The following is a 23,028-nucleotide window of genomic DNA, read 5'->3' as shown; positions in this document are numbered from 1 at the left end:
AAACTAAAAGGCAGAAAATATACAAGCAATGGACTAAGATTTAAATCCTGAACACATACTAGAGCTCCAGCAAGACAAGCATGAACTGAGCAGAGAATGCATGAAGAGATGAAAGTAAAGTTAACTTGGACACAAATCTGGGGTCCTTGAATAGCAATTTAAGGACTGTGCATTTTGACAACAAGGAAGTAGTGATATTTCAGTCTTTAAAAAATGTTTAAAGTAAATAGAGTCTACAAGCTTGTTCTACTAAACAATTAAACTGGTTTAATTTTTAATTACGCTAATTAAGTTAGGACTCACAGGGCACTGGTGGCTCACACCTGTCATCCTAGCTACTCAGGAGGCTGAGATTTGAGGATTAAGGTTCAAAGCTAGCCCAAGCAGGAAAGTCTATGAGATTCTTATCTTCAATTAACTATCAGAAAATGAAGAAGTGGCACTGTAGCTCCAAGTGGTAGAGCACTAGCCCTGAATACAAGAGCTCAGGGATAGCCCCCAGGGCACAAGCTCTAGGAGCAACAAAAAATAAATAAAAAATAATAAGAAATAAACTAGGTAAGGAATATAGGTACAATAGTGCAAGCCTATAATCCCGGCTACTTAGAAGGACAAGACAGAGGAAGTAACAAGTTTGAGGATGGCCTGGACAACATAGGAAACTGATAGCACAAATATATATGAAGGAAGGAAGGAATCTGACATGTACTAGGAATGTAAAAACACATTCAACACCGTGTTACTTTTTAGGAAAAAAATAAATAATAACAATAAAATTATATTTAAAAAAAGAAAGAAAAGAACCTTCTGCCTAAAAAAAATCTGGAGGAAATTATTTCAACATTAATTAAGTACACTGGTAAAAGACATCAAGTTGTATATAACCAGAAAATCAAAGAGACAAATTCAAAAGAGAATATTGTTCATTTAAACTTCTGAAATAAATGAAACATAATTATTTTGCCAGTTCATAGTTTAGAATATGTATGTTAGAATATCAATGAGACATCCATATTACATTTTATAACTCATCTTAAAATTGTTATGCCTCTGCCTTTTCAGGCTAAACACGACAACAGGAAACATAATTTTATAAGTAAAAATGTACAATCTAACTTTAAAAAAAACCTGTTCCCTGAAATCACACAATTAAAATATCTGATTTTCAATTACAAACAAATAAGTTAAATATGAAAATCTAAATTCCCATAATAAATTCCTGCCAAATAAGAACTTAAAATATTTCAAAAATTAGATCTGATAAAAATATATACCTTTTGTTAAAGTACAGTATCACTAGTTTAACTTTATTGTAAAACACTATTTCTACAGCCTCCACTTTTTTAATGATATACCAGAATTATTACTGATATGGATTTAAATTGTTACCTATAGGTCACAAATTTCTTTAAAATATACTGATTGAGGACACAGGGGGCTGCTTGCAGATCACCAGGTACCGGATTGCAGAACAGCGGATCGCCAGGAACAGAGAAACCTACCAGCCGGGAGTCTCCAGGAGGATCCCACCCCACCCATCACTCTCCACCGGAGCGGAGAGGCTCCATCCCGCCAAAGCCGCCCGGCACCAGCAGCGCCACAAAGGGACCTGTCGCGATCGCAACGACCCGGCGGGGGGCCGCCCAACCCAGCCCGCAACCACCCCAACTGAACTCGGACTGCAACAACAACTGACGGACTGCAACAACAACTGACGACCTACAGGAGAATCAGCAACCAAGCAAAGACAGACACACCAAAACAAGATTGAAGAGCAGTCTCCTGAACCCCCATGCGAAAATCACAGAGAAAAATCACAAGGTTTACCACTACCCAGGACAGCAAGCTCACCTCAAAAGCCAGCAGCCACGCAGGGGAGAGCCCCAGTGGGAGCAAAGCAGGAATGGAAGACAAAAACTACATCCAAGGGTTGCTGGAGGCAATGACTCAAGAAATAAAGCGAGAAATGGATCAGAAATTGAAAGAGCACAAGGATGAACTATCAAAAGATATACAGGATATCAAACAAAAATTGGATGCAAAAATAGAAGCTGCACAAACCTCAGTAAGAAGTGAGATAAACGCCAAATTAGAGGTAATGCATACTGATATCACCTCATTGAGAGGTGAGATCAGTACTCTGAGAACCAACATTGAATCCATAAAGGGATCCATTTCCATCATGCAAACCACAATAGAAGCCACGGTCAACAGAGTGAATGAAATGGAAGGTAGAGTGTCAGATACAGAAGACAGAATACACCAACTGGACCAAAAAGTGACAGATATGGAAAAATCACTCAAATTAAACCAAAGGGAAATTCAAGAGCAAGCAGATAATGCTAAAAAATTTAACCTTCGCATAATCGGAGTGGACGAAGGTGAGGAATTCCAGAGCAAGGGAATGCAACACCTATTTAACAAGATAGTCAATGAAAATTTTCCCCACCTCAAAAACGACCATCTTAACTACATCACAAAAGCTTATCGAACACCCAACAAGCAAGATCCCAGGAGAAACACTTCTAGGCACATAATAGTAACAATGATGGATCTGAATAATAAGGAAACAATCCTGCATGCAGCAAAAATGAAGAAGGAGCTATACTACAACGGGAAAAAAATTAGAATCACTGCAGATCTCTCCACACAAACAATGAATGCAAGAAAAGCCTGGGAAAGCACCATACGAGCCCTGAGAGCCAATAACTGCCAACCCAGACCGATATACCCGGCAAAGCTAGCATTCACATTCGATGGAGAACTGAAAACTTTTAATAGCAAAGAAAAACTAAATGAATACATAAACATTAAGCCAGCATTACAAAGAATTCTAAGAGGGGGGACACAACCTGAAGAAAGCAACCAGGAACTGGGACCTGCCCCAAACAGGCATTACTCAAAGTCTAACTGAGCAAGCACAGGAGGAAAGGAAAGAAGAAAAACTTAGGAAAACGGAATGGCAGGGACAACAATGCATCTCTCTATACTTTCTCTTAATATAAATGGGCTGAATTCGCCAATTAAAAGAAAACGAACTGAGGACTGGATCAGAAAACAAGACCCATCCATCTGTTGCCTTCAGGAGACCCACCTCTCAGCCAAACATACAAACAAACTCAGAGTGAAGGGGTGGAAAAGGATCTACCAATCAAATTCCCCCAATAAGAAAGCAGGTGTAGCTATCCTGATATCTGACAAAATAAACTTTTCATTAAAATCAGTACAGAAAGACAAGGACGGACATTACATATTAATAAAGGGAACAATCCAAGAGGAGGATATAACCATCATCAACTTATATGCCCCAAATATCGGTGCACCCAGATATGTTAAACAAATGCTCTCAAACTTACAGAATAAAATAGATCCCAATACGATAATACTAGGAGACTTTAACACGCCACTCTCACCAAAGGACAGGTCTACCAACCAGAGGATTGGCAAAGAAGCTACCGAATTAAGTGAGGCCATACTTCAAGCGGAATTAACTGACATCTACCGAGTATTTCACCCTAAAACAACACAGTACACATTCTTCTCAGCAGCTCATGGAACTTTCTCCAAAATAGACCATATCATAGTTCATTCAAGGAACTTAAGCAAATACAAAGGGATCGACATAATCCCCTGTATCCTATCTGACCACAGTGGAATCAAGCTAGCTCTCAATAACAAAGCATACCGCAGAAATTTCTCTAATACATGGAAATTGAACAGCACACTCCTTAACAAGGCCTGGGTAACAGAAGAGATCAGAGAAGAAATAAAGCATTTCCTAGAACTCAATGAAAATGAAAACACCTCACAAAGAAACTTGTGGGACACAGCAAAAGCAGTCCTGAGGGGCAAATTTATTGCCCTCAGTGCCCACATCAAGAGAATGGAGACAGACCAAGTAAATAATCTCATGTTGCAACTAAAACAGCTAGAAAAACAAGAAAAAATGGGACCTAAAGCTACTAGACGAAGCCAGATAACCAAATTGAGAGCAGAGATTAACCAATTAGAAAATCAGAAAACCATAACCAAAATAAACCAAACAAAAAGCTGGTTCTTTGAAAAAATAAACAAAATTGATGGCCCGTTGGCAAGATTAATTAAAAAAAGAAGAGAGGAAACCCATATTAATAGGATTAGGGATGCCACGGGAAACATCACAACACGTACCCAAGATATCCAAACAATTCTAACAGACTACTTTCAAAAGCTATACTCTCTAAAGGAAGAAAATCTGGCGGAAATGGATGCATTTTTAGAGAAATACAAGTTACCCAAACTGAGCAAAGAAGAAGTTAACCAATTAAATAAGCCAATATCCTATAACGAGATACAGGAAGCTATCAAAAGTCTTCCAACAAAAAAAAGCCCAGGACCAGATGGATTCACAGCAGAATTCTATAAGACCTTTAAAGAAGAACTAATACCCATACTCCTCAAGCTCTTCAGAGAAACAGAGAAGGAGGGAGCTATCCCAAACTCATTCTACGAAGCCAATATCACACTCATCCCCAAACCAGGCAAAGACCCAACCAAAAAGGAGAATTACAGGCCAATCTCCTTGATGAACACAGATGCAAAGATCCTTAACAAGATTCTAGCTAACAGAATCCAGAAACACATAAAAAAAATAATACACTATGATCAGGTAGGCTTCATCCCAGAGACACAGGGATGGTTTAACATACGTAAGTCAATAAATGTAATCCAGCATATCAACAGAGCCAAGGTCAAGAATCACATGATTATCGCCACAGATGCAGAAAAGGCCTTTGATAAAATTCAACATTCATTCATGCTAAAAGCTCTGGAGAAAATAGGAATAGAAGGAACATTTCTAAAAACAATAAAAGCCATTTATGACAGACCAATAGCCAATATTATACTTAATGGGGAAAAGCTACAACCAATCCTCCTAAAAACAGGAACAAGGCAAGGATGTCCACTATCTCCACTCCTCTTCAACATAGTCCTAGAACCCTTAGCCAGGGCAATAAGGCAAGAAAAAGACATTAAAGGGATCCGCATAGGGAAAGAAGAAGTGAAACTATCCCTTTTTGCAGACGACATGATACTATACCTCCACGATCCCAAAAACTCCATCCCCAAACTTTTAGAAATCATAAGTCACTTCGGCAAAATAGCAGGATACAAAATAAACCCACAAAAATCAGTTGCCTTCCTATACACTGATAACGCACAGGAAGAGAGGGAAATAAAGGGAGCAACCCCATTCACAATAACCTCCCAAAAAATAAAATATTTAGGAATTAACCTAACCAAAGATGTGAAAGAACTATTTAATGAGAACTATAAAAAGTTAAAGAAAGAAATTGCAGAAGACACTAGGAAATGGAAAGACCTCCCATGCTCCTGGATAGGCCGACTTAATATAGTAAAGATGGTGATACTTCCAAAACTAATATACAAATTCAATGCAATTCCTATTAAAATCCCAATGACGTACATCACTGAAATACAGAAAACAGTCCAAAAATTTATATGGAACAACAAAAGACCTAGAATAGCCAAAACAATTCTAGGGGATAAAGACAATATGGGAGGGCTATCCATGCCGAACTTCAAACTCTACTACAGAGCTATAATCACAAAGACAGCATGGTACTGGCACAAAAACAGACCCGAAGACCAATGGAACAGAATAGAAGATCCAGATATAAATCCACAGGCCTACAGCCAGCTGATATTCGACAAAGGAGCCAAAGACATACAATGGAAGAAACACAGCCTCTTCAACCGCTGGTGCTGGGAAAACTGGGCAGCCACATGCAGAAAACTAAAAGTGGACCCCAGCCTATCACCATGCACCAACATCAACTCAAAATGGATTAAAGACCTTAACATTAAACCTGAATCTCTGAAACTACTGCAGGACAGAGTAGGAGAGACACTTGAACTAATAGGCACAGGAAGGAACTTCCTGAACAGAGTCCCAGGGTCACAACAAGTTGGAGAGAGACTCGACAAATGGGACTACCTTAAAATAAAAAGCTTCTGCACAGCTAAATCTATCGCAACTAAGCTAGAAAGACAACCAACTAATTGGGAAAAAATATTTACCAGCAATATATCAGACAAGGGGTTAACATCCTGTATATACAGGGAACTCAAGAAACTAATCCCTCCCAAACCTAACAAACCAATTACTAAATGGGCAAGGGAACTAAAGAGGGACTTCTCAAATGAAGAAATAAAAATGGCAAAGAAACACATGAGGAAATGTTCATCATCCCTGGTGGTGAAGGAAATGCAAATAAAGACAACCCTGAGATACCACCTTACCCCAGTCAGAATGTCCCACATCCACAAATCAGGCAACGACAAATGCTGGAGGGGATGTGGAGAAAGAGGAACCCTATTACACTGCTGGTGGGAATGTACACTTATACAACCACTTTGGAAAGCAGTCTGGAGGGTCCTTAGAAAGCTAAAGATTGACCTCCCTTACGACCCAGTCATACCACTTCTAGGCATCTACCCTGAACAACAGGAACCAATATACAAGGACACGTGCACCTCCATGTTTATTGCAGCACTGTTCGCAATAGCTAGGATATGGAAACAACCTAGGTGCCCCACCACAGATGAATGGATCCAAAAATTGTGGTATCTATACACAATGGAATACTATGCAGCCATTAGAAATGACAAAATAATGGCATTTGCAGGGAAATGGATGGAGCTAGAAGGAATCATGTTGAGCGAGGTAAGCCAAGAACGAAGAGACAAACGGTACATGGTCTCCCTCATAAGTGGATGCTAAATCCAAAAGGTTAGTGATACGACAAAACTAACAGGACTTAAGAAACAAAGAACTCCCGCTCATCTGGTTGAACCACTACTAAATATCCTCATGCTGCTGATCACAAATATGGTATATAACATGTGAACACTGTTATATATTACAGACTGTGGTAGACAATTTGCTCCAGGGAAGTTAGAATGAACTTGTGACTTTGAAATTATGTAATCATTTAATCACAATCAAAAAAAAAAAAAAAAAGAACCTCGGGGAAGGGAGGGAGGGAGGGGATGGTAGGGGGAAAACAATGGAGGGGGTAACAATGTTCAAGAGGAAGTGTACTCATAACCTCACTCATGTAACTGTGACCCTCTGTATAGTAGCTTTACAATAAAAAAAAAAAAAAAAAAAAAAAGAAAATACTAAAACACAGACTAACAAATTCAGACAGAAAAAAAAAAAAAAAAAAAAAAAAAAAAATAAAATATACTGATTGAACAGCAAATACAAGAGGTATTATGGAGCTCAACAACAATGGAAGTAAGTAACTCTCATATCAAATAGCTAGGAGTGGTAGCAGTGGTCTATAATTCTAGAACTAGAGAAGCTGAGAAAGGAAGAGAGTAAGTTTGAGGACAAGCTGAATTATATAATGAAATGCTGTCTCAAAACAAACAAACAAAAAAAAAAGGTGGAGGGGAGTACTCACCATATAGTCAAGTCAACCTCATCAGATAAATATTGCTTATAATCCAACTGTGCAAAAAGGGGAAATAGTACTTGTACTCCTCCAATAGAATGCATGGCACTTTGGATGGAATGTGTTAAAACTGCCTTCACATCCTTGAAAAATAGAATACACAATAAGGAATCCAATGTTTTCTTTTCCAAAACAGTTAAAAAATAAAGCACAACAGGAAATACAAGAACATTAAAACATGACAATTTGTGTTAAACAGAAACTACCAAACATACCAGATTTAGATTAGATATATTCTTAAAAGGATGATTGTTCGTACCTGGAGCATGAGTGCATGTGGTGAATGAACAAAAATGGAAGGGCTGTCCTTAGGAGAAGACTCGAGACACAGCTGGGCATCTGTAGCCCGCGGATTATACGTGAAGGCAATGGCACTCGAGAGCTTGCCATCATACAGTAAGAGTTTGTGATGCTCAGCAAGGAAAAGGTCACTTTCTGCTTTGAATTTAAACGTGCCCTACAAATTCATAAAGTATAGCACAGTTAAGAGTATACTCCATTCAAGACCTAAATACAAATCATATAGATATAAACCTGTAAGGCGATACCTCTCTAACAATACCAAACAAGGGAAACCCTCCATATAACGTTAGTCCTTACCACCATGAATTTTCCTCTTCCTACAACTTTTGTTGAATCAGGTTTTGATTCGTTACCTTTGCATTTTCCTTTGTCAAGATAGTTTCTAATTTCCTTTGTGATTTCTGCTTTTGAACCACTGATGGTTGGGGGGGGGGGGGGGTGATGTATAATTTTCATGTTATTTAAGGGGAGGAAAGACAATTATAATTTCAATTTTCTTAAATTTGTCAATATTTGCTTTATTTGCTTGTGGCCTGGTCCATCCTGTCTATCAAGTCTATCTTGAAGAACATTCCATGTATACTTAAAAAGAAATGTGTTTATTATACTTTTGTTTCATGGACTGTTTTGAATATGCTTAAGTATAACTGATTATCATTATTGTTCAAGTCCTCTGTTTCCTTATAAGTCTTCCTTATGGTTGTTCTACCCATGATTGGAAATTAAACACTGACGTTTTCTACTATCAATGACACATATTTCTCCTTTCAACTATCAAAGTTTATTTTATATAGCAACATACCAATGTTTTGATCAATAACAAACTACGATGACAGTCTAAGGACTGAAGACTTTGCTCAGGTAATTATGAGGCCTGGAGCTCAAGCGGAGGAGGGGGGTAGGGGGAGAGAGAGAGAGAGAGAGGGAAGAAGAAGGAGAGGGAGGGAGAGGGAGGGAGAGGGAGGGAGAGAGGGAGAGGGAAAAAGAGAGGGAGACAGAGAGAGGGAGAGAGAGAGAGGTGGAGAGAGAGAGGGATAGAGGGACAGAGAGACAGAGGGAGAGAGAAGGAGAGAGAGGGACAGAGAGGGACAGAGGGAGAGGAGAGAGAGGGAGAGAGAGGGAGAGAGGGTCAGAGTGACAGAGGGACAGAGGGGGAGAGAGAGAGAGAGAGAGAGAGGGAGAGAGAGAGAGGGACAGAGGGACAGAGGGAGAGAGAGGGAGAGAAAGGGAGAGAGAGGGAGAGAGGGACAGAGGGAGAGAGGGACAGAGGGAGAGAGAGGGAGAGAGAGGGAGAGAACTAAATGTTTAAATGTTAAGAAGACAGATATTCTTACCCTTATTTGAACATTATACAATGTATGTAAACGCCATACCATATCACATAAAATATATAACTTACAGGTTAATTTTTAAAGTTAAGACATCATCCTAACATTAAATGAAATTGAAAGAAGCTAATAGTTCACATAACACCCTACACAGGTCAATTATACTACACATCTTTCTGACTGCTACAACTTTGCCATAGTGTTTCCCATCATCCTGACACCCTACTTAATTACTCAAGGCAAATCTCCCGTGTCTAATACAAATTACACCAAGTGAACAATAAGTAACATACCTTGTATCCCAGGCCCAACTGATAAATAGCAAAAATCTGAGCTGCATTAAGTGCATCACTGAATAGGTAAACTGCAGTCATCTGACCACAGAATACTCTGTTAGCATCTGCTGTTTCTGATGAGCCCAGGAAACATTTGTCAAAGGTCTGTAAAGAAAATGGAAAGAAAGTTTTATAGAAAAAAAATACATACACACATGCATACGCACATGCACACACACCTTCTGGAATAATAAAAAAATCTTCATTGGTATAAATGTTACATCATGTCTAACCTGTTTCTGAATAGAATAGTAATTCACTTAGTATTTCAGTTCACTCCTTCTCACCTGAGTAGAAAGTAGTTTTCTAGAGAACAGTAAGTTAAATTTGATGACAATGTGAAGGTTAAAAAAAGGAATCCGTAGCTAGGCATCAATGGCTCATACCTGTAAATCCTATTTACTCAGGAGACTGAGTTCTAAGGATCCTGGTTCAAAGTCAGCCTGGGCAGAGAAGTCTTTGAGAGTTCCTTATCTCTAATTAACCAAAAATCAGAAGTAGAGCTGTGGTTCAAGTGGTAGACCACTACCCTTGTGCAAAAAAAGCTAAAAGACAACATCCAGGTCTGAATTCATGCCCCAAGACCAGCACACAAAAAAAAAAAAAAAAAAATCAGGGAAACTCCTGTGGCTCTACAAACTCAGTAGCCAAAAATTCAAATAGAAGAATATAGTTTGACACAAGAAGTATGAGTAAGCTTTCACAAGGTACTGTGCTAAGTGTGCTAAGAGATTTATCAACCTCATCACATTTAATCATTACAACTTTCTAAAGTACACAGTTGTTTATTCCTCTTTACAACAACAACAACAAAATGAAACAATGGACCAAGACCAATCACATAATCAATGACGACAGTGGGGGGATTACAACATAGAGTGTGGCTGATGAAACACCCTGAGCTCTATAGTTGAAATTAACGTTAGTTATGTACGTGCATGTGTAGCAAAGGATGCAAAAGGAGTAAGTGTGGGTGGCAGAGTTTGTGGCTATTTTCCTTAGCTTTCTTGGTAGTGGTGTTTTGTTAAATTTTCTACAAAAAAAAGATGATTATGAAGACAATCTGAGTTCTATTACTGTAGTAGCAAAATTAGATTACAAAAAGTCACCACTTTTGTATTCCAAAGTTTATAGTCAAGTTTTAAAACCCCTTCTAACTTGAAAAGCACATGCCTTTATTTTTGGCACACATACATTGATATGACTTACATCATTGGTGTTGACAAACCACGTTATCTCTCCATAGGAAGCAAGCTCCCCATTCACATAACATCGAAGCTCACTGTTCTTCCATCGGTTATAAATATGTACTATAGTTACCATGTACCACTGAATAAGAAAAAAAAACAGAAACAGTAAAAGTAAATTTTATCATAATTCTCCCTAATACAACCATGTTGAAAATAATGAAAAAAGCAGGAGGATAATAATTAAATCCCAAAGCAAAGTTGAAGTACTTCTATTAAATTGAGTATTTACTACCTCTAGAACAATATTTATTTATACAGGGAGGCTCTTGAGTAATGAGAACTCATTCACTAAATAATTTTATTTATTATAAAAATTTTCAAGCATACCCCTTTAAATCTAAATATCTAGCATAATTATCTTCCTTTAAATCTGAATTAGCTGGGCACTGGTTGCTCACAACTGTAATCCTAACTACTCAGGAGGCTGAGAGCTGAGAATCGTGGTTCAAAGCCAACCCAGGCAGGAAAGTCTGTGAGACTCTTCTCTCCAATTAACCACCAGAAAACTGGAAGTGGTGTTGTGGCTCAAAGTATTAAAGCACTAACCTTGAGCACAAAAGCTCAGGGACAACATCCAGACCCTGAATTCAAACCCCAGGACCAATTAAAAAGAAAAATCTGAGTATTTTCTCATGTACCTAATCTATACACCAATGCAACTACCTATACATTCTAAGTTATTTTTTAATCTCTATGTTTTAAAGTGTAAAGGAAAACACATATTAAATTTGCATTACTAAAATAATTATCATTGACATCTCCTATTTCTGCTTAAACTCAATCAGTAAATACTCATTTTATGATCCAAATCAGGGAAATTAACATTTATCCATTGATTTACACTTTGATTTTTAAAATAGCTAACAACATAACAGGTATGTAAATACCATTAAAACAGTATTTCGAAAGGTAGTATAGCTTATTAATGTAACTATAAGTAAGATCACATACCTTTTGTGGCTTGAAATCAAATTTCACACAGTGCTGAAAGCCTTTTCCTTTTGACTTTATTGATGTTATAATCAAACAGCCACCAACAAAATGAGCAGAATAACCAAGACCTTTGCTAGTTCTGAAACTATGAGAAAATAAGTTTCATTTTTATCTCTAAATATTCTTATTTCCAAAGGAAAATAATAAAACTAAACAATTACGGAAGTACATACCAATATAGATAGGGCTTATCCTTATCTACATTGATGTTATTTACAGGGTCCATTCTCAGCCAGGTATGAAATGTAAAACCACTCTGGTATGGCCATTTGGCTATGGGAGGTAATGCAATCGCCTACAGGTAAAAAGCTTTGAGTTACTGACCTGCGTGAAAAACTTTATTACTGCATAGATCAACGAGACTTTACAATACTACGTACATTTCTACCACATCAAGGCAAACTCTTATCTGAAAGAAGACTTTTAGTAACTTCTGAATCTTCCAAAATACAAACTAATGATGCTAATTTATCAAGCAAAATGAACATTCAGTGTCATGTGCAAGACATAGATCATGCCCACTTCATTTACTACAGCACACATATCCATAGAGATTCCAAATGAAAGAGAAGAGTGGTGATACCAAACTAGAAATTTGATAGAATTTCGATAGAAAAAAGAAAGGTGAACAAGAATGAAAAAAATTAAAGAAACAGCTTAGTATGTTTGTTTTACACACCATACATGTAAAATTGAAGAGAGTTATTCCATAAAATATTTTAAATTGTATTAATAACTCATTTTGTAGATGGTTTTACCATTTGGCTTAAATTTTTATTTAAAAGATATTATATAATGGTAGGGATACTAAGTAGTTAAACAGTCTTTAAAAGGAAAATAAAAGCCAGTAGACTCATCCCACCAAATTCAAACATACTATAAAGCCATTGCAATGAACATTATGTGGTGCTGGTATAAGATATATGTACTTTGGGTTGGCAAATTATGTCACCAAAAGTGACAAAAGTAACAATACATAAATTGGGCTTCATAAAATTGTAAACTATTCTTTGAAAAACATGTCACTAGCTTTCTCCCTCTTTCCTTCTCTCTCTCTCTCTCTTCCTTCCTTCCTCTCCCCGGTTGGCCATGCCCTGCTCAAAAGAGACCCCCGCCAGCTCCCCCTGCAAGCGGACTCGACCTGCCAAGGAAGGCGACATGCGGCTGCGCTTTGTGAGGCTCTCCGAGCACGCCACGACCCCGGCCCGGGGGTCGGCGCGCGCCACAGGCTACAACCTGTACAGTGCTTATGATTATACAATACCACCTATGGAGAAAGCCCTTGTGAAGATGGACATTCAGATAGCTCTTCCTTCTGGGTGCTGTGGAAGAGTAGCTCCACATTCTGGCTTAGCTGCAAAACACTTCATTGATGTAGGAGCTGGTGTCATAGATGAATATTATAGGGGAAATGTTGGTGTTATCTTGTTCAATTTTGGCAAAGAGAAGTTTGAAGTGAAAAAGGGTGATCGAATTGCTCAGCTCATTTGTGAACAGATTTTTTATGCAGAAATTGAAGAAGTTCAAGTCTTGGATGATACTGAAAGGGGTTCAGGAGGTTTTGGTTCTACTGGAAAGAATTAAAATTTGGGCCAAGAATAGAAAATGAAAAGGCATACTTTTTATTAAAAATAATAGGTTTTGCGTCAAATGTTTTTGGTGTTTTGCACCATAGTAAACTTAATAGTTTTAACTTGTAAAAAATAGTTTATTTTCTTAACGATAGAAGGAAAGGTTACTTCTGTCGGGATTATATGGAAACTTATTTTGTGTTTCTGAAATTGCTAGTATGAAAATCTATCTGCTTTGTGAATACTTGACAAGTTTTAAAAAATCAGATGTACAATTTAATTCAATAAAGAGTATCTCGTTGGTTCTGCTTTAAAAAAAAAAGAAAAAGTAAAACATGTCACTAGGTTGGTAGGAAATATTTATAAATCAAATATCAATGAAGGATTTCTACCCAAAAATGTAAAAAGACTCATATAACTCAGTAATAAAAAGGCAAATACAACCTTAAGTAGAACACCAGCCAAGTAAGCTTTACAAATATTAAGGCCCTGAGTTCAATGTGTGGTACCACCAAAAACAAATATTTATTTTAGTCAGATGTGGAGATAGTCGCCTGAAACCCTGTACTTGGTAGGCTGAAAAAGGATGATCATAAATCAGAGGCCACCCTAGGATACATAGTGAGTTCAAGGACAGCCTGGGAAACATCGCAAGACCCTGCCTCAAAAAAACAAAACAATAAATGGGAGTGATATTTCAAGTCTGCAATCCAGCTACTTTTTTCTTTACCTCTAAAACAGCTAGGAAGGGGCTGGGAAGGTGGCTTGCATTCATGAGACCCTGGGTTTGATTCCTCAGTACCACATAAACAGAAAAAGCTGGAAGCGGTGCTATGTCTCAAGTGGTAAAGCCTTGAGCTGAAGAGCTGAGGGACAGCACCCAGGCCCATAGTTCAGGCCCCATAACCAACAAAATATAGATAGATAGATAGATAGATAGATAGATAGATAGATAGATAGATAGATAGATAGATAGATAGATAGATAGATAGATAGATAGATAGATAGATAGATAGCTGAGGAAAAGGAACAAGCACAATGGTTGTAAGGATTTGGTTAGTTTGTGCAAAGAACAGCCACTATCAAGAGCATTTAGAGTACAACACTTCGAGGAAGCAAAAGAAAGGAAAAGCTGGAGTGATTTCCTCATTAACATTTACTTACTGCAGCACTCTTCCCTGGAAAGTTGAAAAAGGCGTCAGGACCATACTTCTGAGGCATGTGCTTCAGCACAGACAGCAGCTTCCCTGCATGTGGAGGCTATGAAGACAATCAACAATTCAATAACCACAAGATTCAGCACAAAAATACATATTTTAAACTAGACATGCTTTGCTTTGCACAAGAATCATCCAAAGCTTAAAAGCACACACAGTAACCAAAAAAAAAAATATTTTCAACTGTCTTAAGGACATAACATACTCTACCCATTTTCTATAATACTGTAGGATTATTAGGTGTTTTGTAAATATGAGCCAATATTATTTGACACTTAAAATTCTTCTCTAAACCACAGCAAAAATTAATAAATATTTTAAAAATATTTTTAAAACTACAACTGGACACCAGTGGTGCATACTTGTCATTCTAGCTATGTGGGAAACTGAGAAAGGAAAGATTGTAGTTTAAAGCCAGTCTGGAAATACACAAGACCCCTTCTCAACGCATAGCTGGATATCATGGTACATGCCCATCATCCCAAGCTACATGGAAGGCTGAGATCAACGGGTCATAGTTTCGAGCAAGCCCAGGTGGGAAAGTCCATCTCAACAGGACTCCATCTCAACAGGAAAAAACTGGGCTTAATAGTGTACTTGTCATCTGAACTATAAAAGGAAGCCTAAAATAGGCAGATCAGAATATAGCTTCAAGACCAAGGAACTGAGACCCTATTTCAAAAATAACCAGCACATTAAAGAGCCAGACAGGATCAAACTACAAGAAGATCACTGAGGTGTCTTCATCCTATTTTCATTGCTATTATGTATAATCATGACTAATTATTCAAATTCAGCAACCTCTTACCTAAATATCAAACAGAGAACTTCAAAACTTTTTTTTTTTTTTTGCCATTCCTGGGGCTTGAACTCAGGGCCTGGGCACTGTCCCTGAGCTTCTTTTGCTCAAGGCTAGTACTCTACCACTTGAGCCATAGCACCAGTCACTTCCTGCTTTTTCTGTTTATGTGGAACTGAGGAATCAAACCCAGGGATTCATACATGCTAGGCAAGCACTCTACAACTAAGTCACATTCTCAGCCCAAGAAATTCATTCTTAAATGATCAAGACATTTTCAATCAACTAGTTAAAAAATATAGTTAGCAACAGGTAATGACTTATTCTTTTAAAACCAATTCCAAAGCAGGTACCCGTGGTTCACACCTATAATCCCTGCTACTAAGGAGGCCAAGAATCTAGGTTCAAAGCCAGCCTGGACAGGAAAGCCTGTGAGACTCTTATCTCCAATTAACTACTAGAAAACCAGAAATGGAACTCTGGCTCCAAATTGTAGAGCTCTAGTCTTGAGCAAAAGAGCTCAGGGAGCCCAAGTCCTGAGTTCAAGCCCTATGACTGACAATAATAACAATAATAATAAATTAACTTCAAATTGAACTAATTTAACCTTCAGTCACAAATTCAAATACAATATTGTACATCATGTCTGCCTAGAGAAACCACTCCTCCAAATCCCCATTCCCGTAAGTCAATCAATGACAATAAAAAATAAATATATCATGAAAATGTACCTACATGCATAGACACTATAGGAGACAAGGATACTGGAACTTTTTCAGAAAAAAATTAGTTGTTCTATTTCAAGTCTCTTTTTAAATGTTCATACCTATGCACTGATTCTACACATACAAGTTGATTCTATACATAGAAATCTATGCAAAATAATCAAAAAAGCAGATATAGACAGCCACAGAGATTTTTTTTTTCCATTACATACTAGGAGAGCACCAGTTGGAAATACCCTGAATGCCCAATAAAGAGGTAAATAAATATAATGAATATCTCAATTCACATTTTATTAATAGTTTGATTTTCTCCTAATCATATGTATTGCCTAATCTTATTCTGAGTCTCCTCCTTCCTGCAACCAATTATATTAACATGTTTTATCTTTTCAGTGTATGTTTTCAAAGATGTTTTTGTTTGCTCGTTCCTAGCATATGAATGGTGCTATATTAGAGCTATCATTCTGCTAATTGCTTTTTTCTTGTTTTTTTAATCTATTCATATTACTTTATGCACTGGTTCTAGCTGCTATATAATAATCTATTCTGTGCATCTAATATATTTTACCTATTTACCACCCTAATGACTGTACAATAATGTGATAATGTACAATTCACAATGTTCCAGTAAACATTCTCATGTTTATTTCCTTATGGGACTACTTGAGAATTTCTTTGTATATACACTAAGAAATTATTAAGTTATTGGACATAAGTATATTTTATGTGACTAGATTCCTCTTGAGGTTGACTTCACTACTGTTCACTCCAAAAATATACAAGGATTAAAATAACCATATTTCTCCCTGTACACCTTTATAACAATAGTTACATTTTAAGTAAATAAATAATAACCATATTTCTGGCCAGACATGGTGGTGAATGCGTGTAATAACAGTCTCTCAGGCAGAGGGGAAGGGAGGATCGCACTTAGAGGACAGCTGGGGCAACAAGTTTACAAGAATCCATCTCAACAAGCTGAGTGCTCCAGCTCTCTGGGAGGTATAGACAGAAGGACTGGGGTCCAGAATGACCCTAGACAAACACTGAGAGTCCTTGTTGGAAAAATAACTGGAGCAAAAAAGGTCTGGGGCTGGGCGCAGGTGGTTTACAACTCCTTGCTACTCAGGAGGCTGAGATCTGAGGATCACTGTTTTAAGCCAGCCAGGAAAATCTGTTTGACTATTTTTTCCAATTAATCACAAAAAAGCCAGAAGTGGAGCTGTGGCTCAAGTGGTAGAATGCTAGCCTTGAGCAAAGGAGCTCAGGGATAGCGCCCAGGCTCAGAGTTCAAGCCCCAGGACCAGCAAAAAAAGTGCTGGGGATATGGCTCAAGTAGTACAGCACTTGCCTGGCAAGCATAAAGCTCTTAAGTTTAAATTTCAATACCACCAAAAAATATAAAATATCCATATTTCCAAAACTAGGCTTGTTATTTTCTAACAAAATACTTTTCATTATAGACATAGTTAGGTATCATATTTGTTTTAATGTGAATGATTTTGTTTTTATCTGTTTGTGAAGTTTCTACTACTAATAACTGTTCATGCCATATCCAGGAATGGAAAAAAACTGTGCACCTATAACTGCTGTTTCAATTGATCTCTTCCTATCAATCTGACATTTACTCCATGAACAGTATTAGTCACTTATAATGTATTAACATATTCAGCAAGGGAAGACTCTCAAAAGTTTTTAGGTTTGTTTTACCCATTGTCCTTTATCGCCTTGAAGTTTACTGAAGAAAAGCTTTAGTTCTCGAACTGTCAAATTATAGCTAGCCAGCACTCCCAACATGTCAACCAAAAGATCTGGAAACAAAAGAAAACAATAAAATAATTAGGCCACTTATATTTTTTAAAGAGCTAAAATTCATGGGCTCACTTAGGAGTTTGGATGCCAGAGTTTTAGGTACACACTACATGCTCAAATATTCTTAAATGATATTAAATTATTTTATTTATTTACTTTTTTGTTGGTTGTAGAGCTTGAACTCTGGGCCTGGGCACTGTCCCTGTGCTCTTCAGCTCAAGACTAGTGCTCTACCACTTGAGCCACAGCGCCACTTCCGGTTTTCTGGTGGTTTACTGGAGATAAGGGTCTCATACACTTGCCTGCCTGGGCTGGCTTTGAACCACGATCCTCAGATCTCAGCCTCCTGAGTAGGCAGGATTACAGATATGAGCCACCGGTGCCTGACTAAATAATTTTTTAATATAGTACTTAGCCAGGCACTGGAGGCTCATTTGTAATCCTACCTACTCAGGCTGAGATCTGAGGATCACTATTCCAAGCCTGCCAGGGAAGGAAAATCCTTGAGACTCTATCTCCAATTAACCTGAAAGTGAAGGTGTGCTTCAAAGGTGCCAGTCTTAAGCAAAAAAGCTTTGGGACAGCACTCAGGCCTTGCATTCGAGATCCAGTACCAGCATACACACATAAAAAAAAAAAAAAAAAAATCAAACTTCATTTCTTCATATACTTTGTACTATAGAAAAAGTCATACCTGCAATCATACTGTCAACTTTCTCAATTTTCTCAAGTACTTTTTCAACAAGGCCTACTTCTGTGCAAACTTGAAGGTTTCGTATGCTCTTCTTCAGAATGGCTGTAAACATGCTCCAGACTTCTGCTTGGCATGTAATGTCACATTTTTCCAGTAACTCCACCATGCAGATGATACTCTCACCTTCTTGGATAATGAAATTCATCTCCAAATCAAACTGTCCTCCTACAAGCTTCCAAAGGCAAAGTACACAAGAACATATTAAGGATATTACTTCTTCCTAAAATTCAGTCACAATAACTAGCCATATCCTCAAATACAATAAAAGGTTCATTTTCAAAAAAAAAAAAATTTTAAAAGCAAGGTACCAGTGGCTCGCGCCTATAACACTAGCTACTCAAGAGGCTGAGATCTGAGGATCATGGTTCAAAGCCAGCCCAGGCAGAAAAGTATGTGAGACTCTTATCTCTACTATTCAGAAAAACCAGAGGTGGCACTATGGCTCAAGGTGGTAGAGTGCTAGCCTTGAGCACAAGGGGACAGTACCAAGCCCTAAATTCAAGCCTCAGGACCAGCCAAAAAAAAAAAAAAAAAAAGAGTAGCTCTACCAAACAAGAAAGATTCAAAATTAGATAGCACAAAGTAACATATATGACTATAAATAAAAATGAAAGTATCTTTCAACAAAACAAATGTAGGATCATCTACACTAAGGGTTGGACAGGCAGTTCCCATGCATGAGGCCCTGTCCCATTCTAGTATGGTCCAAAAAAGTCACAAAAGGTAGACATGTATCAATCTCATGATTTCATTTCAATTTAAAAATAAATTTAAAATAAAAATTTTAATGTGAAGGAAACAAAATAGAAAGAAATTCTCAGTGCTTGCTTATTAGCAACACTTAGGTCCTGAGCTCAACCACAGAACCACCAAAAGTGGGGGGAAGGAAATACATACACATAAACACATACAAGACTCTCAAAGAATACATACATCCATACATACATAAAAATCATTGCTGGATGCTGGTGGCTCATGCCTATAATCCTAGCTACTCAGGAGGCTGAATTCTGAAAATTATGGTTCAAAGCCAGCCCAGGAAGAAGTATCTGTGAGACTTTTATCTCCAATTAACTACCAAAAAGCCAGAAATGAAGCTGTGGCTCAAAGTGGTAAGGAAGAGCAATAGCCTGGGGCAGAAGAGCACAGGGATAGCATCCAGGACCCAAGTTCAAGCCCCAAAACCAATAAACACAGACACGGACTCTCTCTCTCTCTCTCTCTCTCTCTCTCTCTCTCTCTCTCTCTCTCTCTCTCTCTCTCTAAAAGAGTAGGAAGTAGACCTGTGGCTCAAATGGAAGAATATGAGCCTTGAGGAAGAGAGCTCAGAAACAGAGCCCAGGCCCTGAGTTCAAGCCTCAGGACCAGCAACAAAAAAAATTTTTTAATTACAATATAAACTTTGTTTGGCTTTTATAATTTTCCTATGCATTTATGTACACATTATATATATATATATATATATATATATATATATATATATATATTTCCAGTCTTTCATATATATCACATACACTATGAAACGTAAAAATACAGAATAGAAGGAAAAAAGGATGTGAACAGCCAATTCACAAAAGAAATGACACTGAAAAATACAAATGGAAAGAATTACTAAATAAAATTTACCCATTTTTTTCAATCATTAATACTCAAAGTAGGTAGGAGTGACATGACAGACAATTCTGTACACTGCTAGTGAAATATTACTAGGATAGTTTACAATATGAGAATTACACTAGTCAGGCAAAATTAAAATATAAACTTCTGGGTATACGAAGAGTCAGAATAAGTATTGAAAGAAGACTGGGTCTCCCGTAGTTCAGTAGTACTAAGTAAACATAATAAAAGAAAGTCAAGATTATTTTTTAATTCAAGTGTTAGTGTTCTTGTCTATAACCCTAGCTGTTTGAGAGGCTGAAAATAGAAGGATCACAGTATGAGGCCAGCTGAGGTAGAAAAGTTAGGTGAGACTCCTTCTCAACAAAGACACAGATGCAGTGGCATACACTTGCTTTCCTAGCCATGACAGAATCTAACCCACAGATCACATTCAAGCATGCACTTAGTCAGAAGTTAGTTCCTATCTCAAAAATAACCAGCAAAAAAGGGGCTGGAGGGGCATAGCTCAGTAGGAAGAGCATTTGCCTAGCAAGTATGAGGCCCCAAGTTCAAACCCCAGTATTGCATAAATAAGTAAACAAGCAAATAAATAAACATAGCCAGATGGAAAGATGGACAATATTTTATTATTTGTGTGGAGAAATGATCATAAGCCATTGCCAAAGATTAAGAAAAGTTAAAAAGAAGTTCAAATCTGGGGAAAATCATTCCATGAATCTGAAAATTTGATAAAAATATTCCTAGTAAATTTTAGCAGTAGAAAGATCTGACCCAGCCCCAAGACCAGAGATGTTCTCTGGAAGACGATCTGAAGGAACTATCAATCCAGGAAGAAGATAGAATGAAAAATGAGGGAATGACTAAATTCTCAGGCACAAGTAATCTTATTATGAAAAAAATTCAGAAAGCCAAAAATCTCTATGGCTATTTTAAAAAATCTAGTAATCCTCTATAATATTATATGTAATAATACATTTGGAAAAAAAAAATGGTGGCCAAGAACCAGTGGCTCATGCCTGTAATCTTAGCTACTAAGGAGGCTGAGATCTGAGGATCGTGAGTCAAAGCCAGCCCGGGCAGGAAAGTCCTTGAGACTTTTTTTTTTTTTGGTCAGTCATGGGGCTTGAACTCTGGGCCTAGGCGCTGTCCCTCAGCTCTTCAGCTCAAAGTTAGCGCCCTACCATTGAGTCACAATGCTACTTTGGTTTTCTGTTGGTTTATTGGAGACCAGAGTCTAACAGACTTTCTCTTGCCCCAGCTGGCTTTGAACTGTGATCCTCAGATCTCAGCCTCCTGAGTAGCTAGGATTACAGACGTCCAGCTGTCCTTGAGACTCTTATCTCCAATTAACCACCAGAAAATCAGAAGTGGTATGTGGCTCAAGTGGTAGAGCACTAGCCTTGAGATGAAAAGCTGAGGGACAGTGTCCAGGCCCAGAGTTCAAGGTCCATGACAGGCCAAAAAAAAAAAAAAAAGGTGCAGAGAAAGTTACAGGAGAAAAGTATTTTATGAAAATCGTATAGAAACAATAGTGAAGCAGACAAACTCCAGAAATATTTTCCAGAGACAAACTAAACATGTTCCACTAAATATAATAAAGCACTTTTTATTTTTATTTTTTTATTTTTTGGGAGGTCTGGTCATGGGGCCTGAGCTCTTCAGCTCAAGACTAGCATGCTACTACTTGAGCCATAGTGCCACTTACGGCTTTTTTTTTTCTGCTTATGTGGTGCTGAGGAATCGAACACAGGGCCTCATGCATGCAAGGCAAGTGCTCTACCACTGAGCCACCTTCCCAGCCCAATAAACCACTTTTTAAAGTACACATACAGCTGGGCGCCAGTGGCTCACACCTGTAATCCTAGCTACTCAGGAGGCTGAGATCTGAGGATCATGGTTCAAAGCCAGCGTGGACAGGAAAAGTCCGTGAGACTCTTATCTCCAATAAACCACTCAAAATAAATGGAAGTGGGGCTGTGGCTCAAGTGGTAGAGCACTGGCCTTGAGCTGAAGAGCTGTGGGACAGTGCCCAAGCCCAGAGTTCAAGCCCGATGACCAATTAGATAGATAGATAGATAGATAGACAGACAGACAGACAGACAGACAGACAGACAGACAGACAGACAGACAGACAGATAGAGAATACACATAACACCACACTTGGACTTTATTAAACATGAACAAATTAATCAATATATTTGAAAAAAATTACTGCCAAGAAAATAGAAAGAGTTCTAATAGGGTGAAAATTTTCTTTATGTGTCTCTGTATACAAGGAAATGGGACAGAAGCTTTGGTACAACTTACTTTAAGAGACCTTACCTTCACCTTAATATCATTGACATCAATCTTTCATTTTGATCTGTGTATATTATACTCGGTAACCACCCTTCCAAGAATCTAAGAATTAATTTTCAAAGTAATTTCCAAAAAAGCTCCCAAATATTTCACCAGCTTTTAAAATTGAGCTTATAACATAAGATCAATTTCTACACAGGTGTTTTAAAACATTCCTCCACTGTGTTAAATATTATAAAATATGCTGTACAAAGAAAAATTGATGGCAGAAATCTGTACATACAAATATGCGACATACTTGATATACTGTATGTATGTATACCTATTACACCTTAAAACCAGGCAGAGGGACTACAGTATGTCACGTTAACCCTTTCTAATAGTTATTTGAAGCTGATCAACCTTCAAAACACAAATTTGTTTCCAATGACAGGGATCATAATCCAGGTGCAAGCATTGGCTAGTTATTATCTGAGCTGTAGTAATGGCTTTGCACTACA

At 37.7% G+C, this 23,028-nt stretch overlaps 2 protein-coding genes across 2 annotated transcripts in view; one reads left to right on the top strand and one right to left on the bottom strand.

The window, feature by feature from the left end:
- The window catches only part of Lrba (LPS responsive beige-like anchor protein), a 443,207-nt gene that overhangs the window by 375,624 nt on the left and 44,555 nt on the right, over nucleotides 1-23,028 (bottom strand). The window contains 9 exon segments of the mRNA XM_042701880.1: nucleotides 7,473-7,606; nucleotides 7,783-7,980; nucleotides 9,448-9,594; nucleotides 10,699-10,818; nucleotides 11,691-11,817; nucleotides 11,906-12,027; nucleotides 14,468-14,563; nucleotides 17,755-17,855; nucleotides 18,551-18,782. Coding sequence (XP_042557814.1) covers nucleotides 7,473-7,606; nucleotides 7,783-7,980; nucleotides 9,448-9,594; nucleotides 10,699-10,818; nucleotides 11,691-11,817; nucleotides 11,906-12,027; nucleotides 14,468-14,563; nucleotides 17,755-17,855; nucleotides 18,551-18,782 — 1,277 coding nt within the window.
- On the top strand, nucleotides 12,808-13,428 carry LOC122127246 (deoxyuridine 5'-triphosphate nucleotidohydrolase, mitochondrial-like). Its single transcript, XM_042701882.1, has one exon. The coding sequence runs from the start codon at nucleotides 12,822-12,824 to the stop codon at nucleotides 13,314-13,316; it is 495 nt and encodes a 164-aa protein (XP_042557816.1). The 5' UTR covers nucleotides 12,808-12,821; the 3' UTR covers nucleotides 13,317-13,428.

Source organism: Dipodomys spectabilis, unplaced genomic scaffold (assembly GCF_019054845.1).
Source record: "Dipodomys spectabilis isolate Male_0828 unplaced genomic scaffold, ASM1905484v1 ptg000297l, whole genome shotgun sequence".
NCBI classification, from domain to species: domain Eukaryota; kingdom Metazoa; phylum Chordata; class Mammalia; order Rodentia; family Heteromyidae; genus Dipodomys; species Dipodomys spectabilis.
Note: the sequence above shows the minus strand (reverse complement) of the source record. Positions and strands in the feature narration are given on the sequence as shown.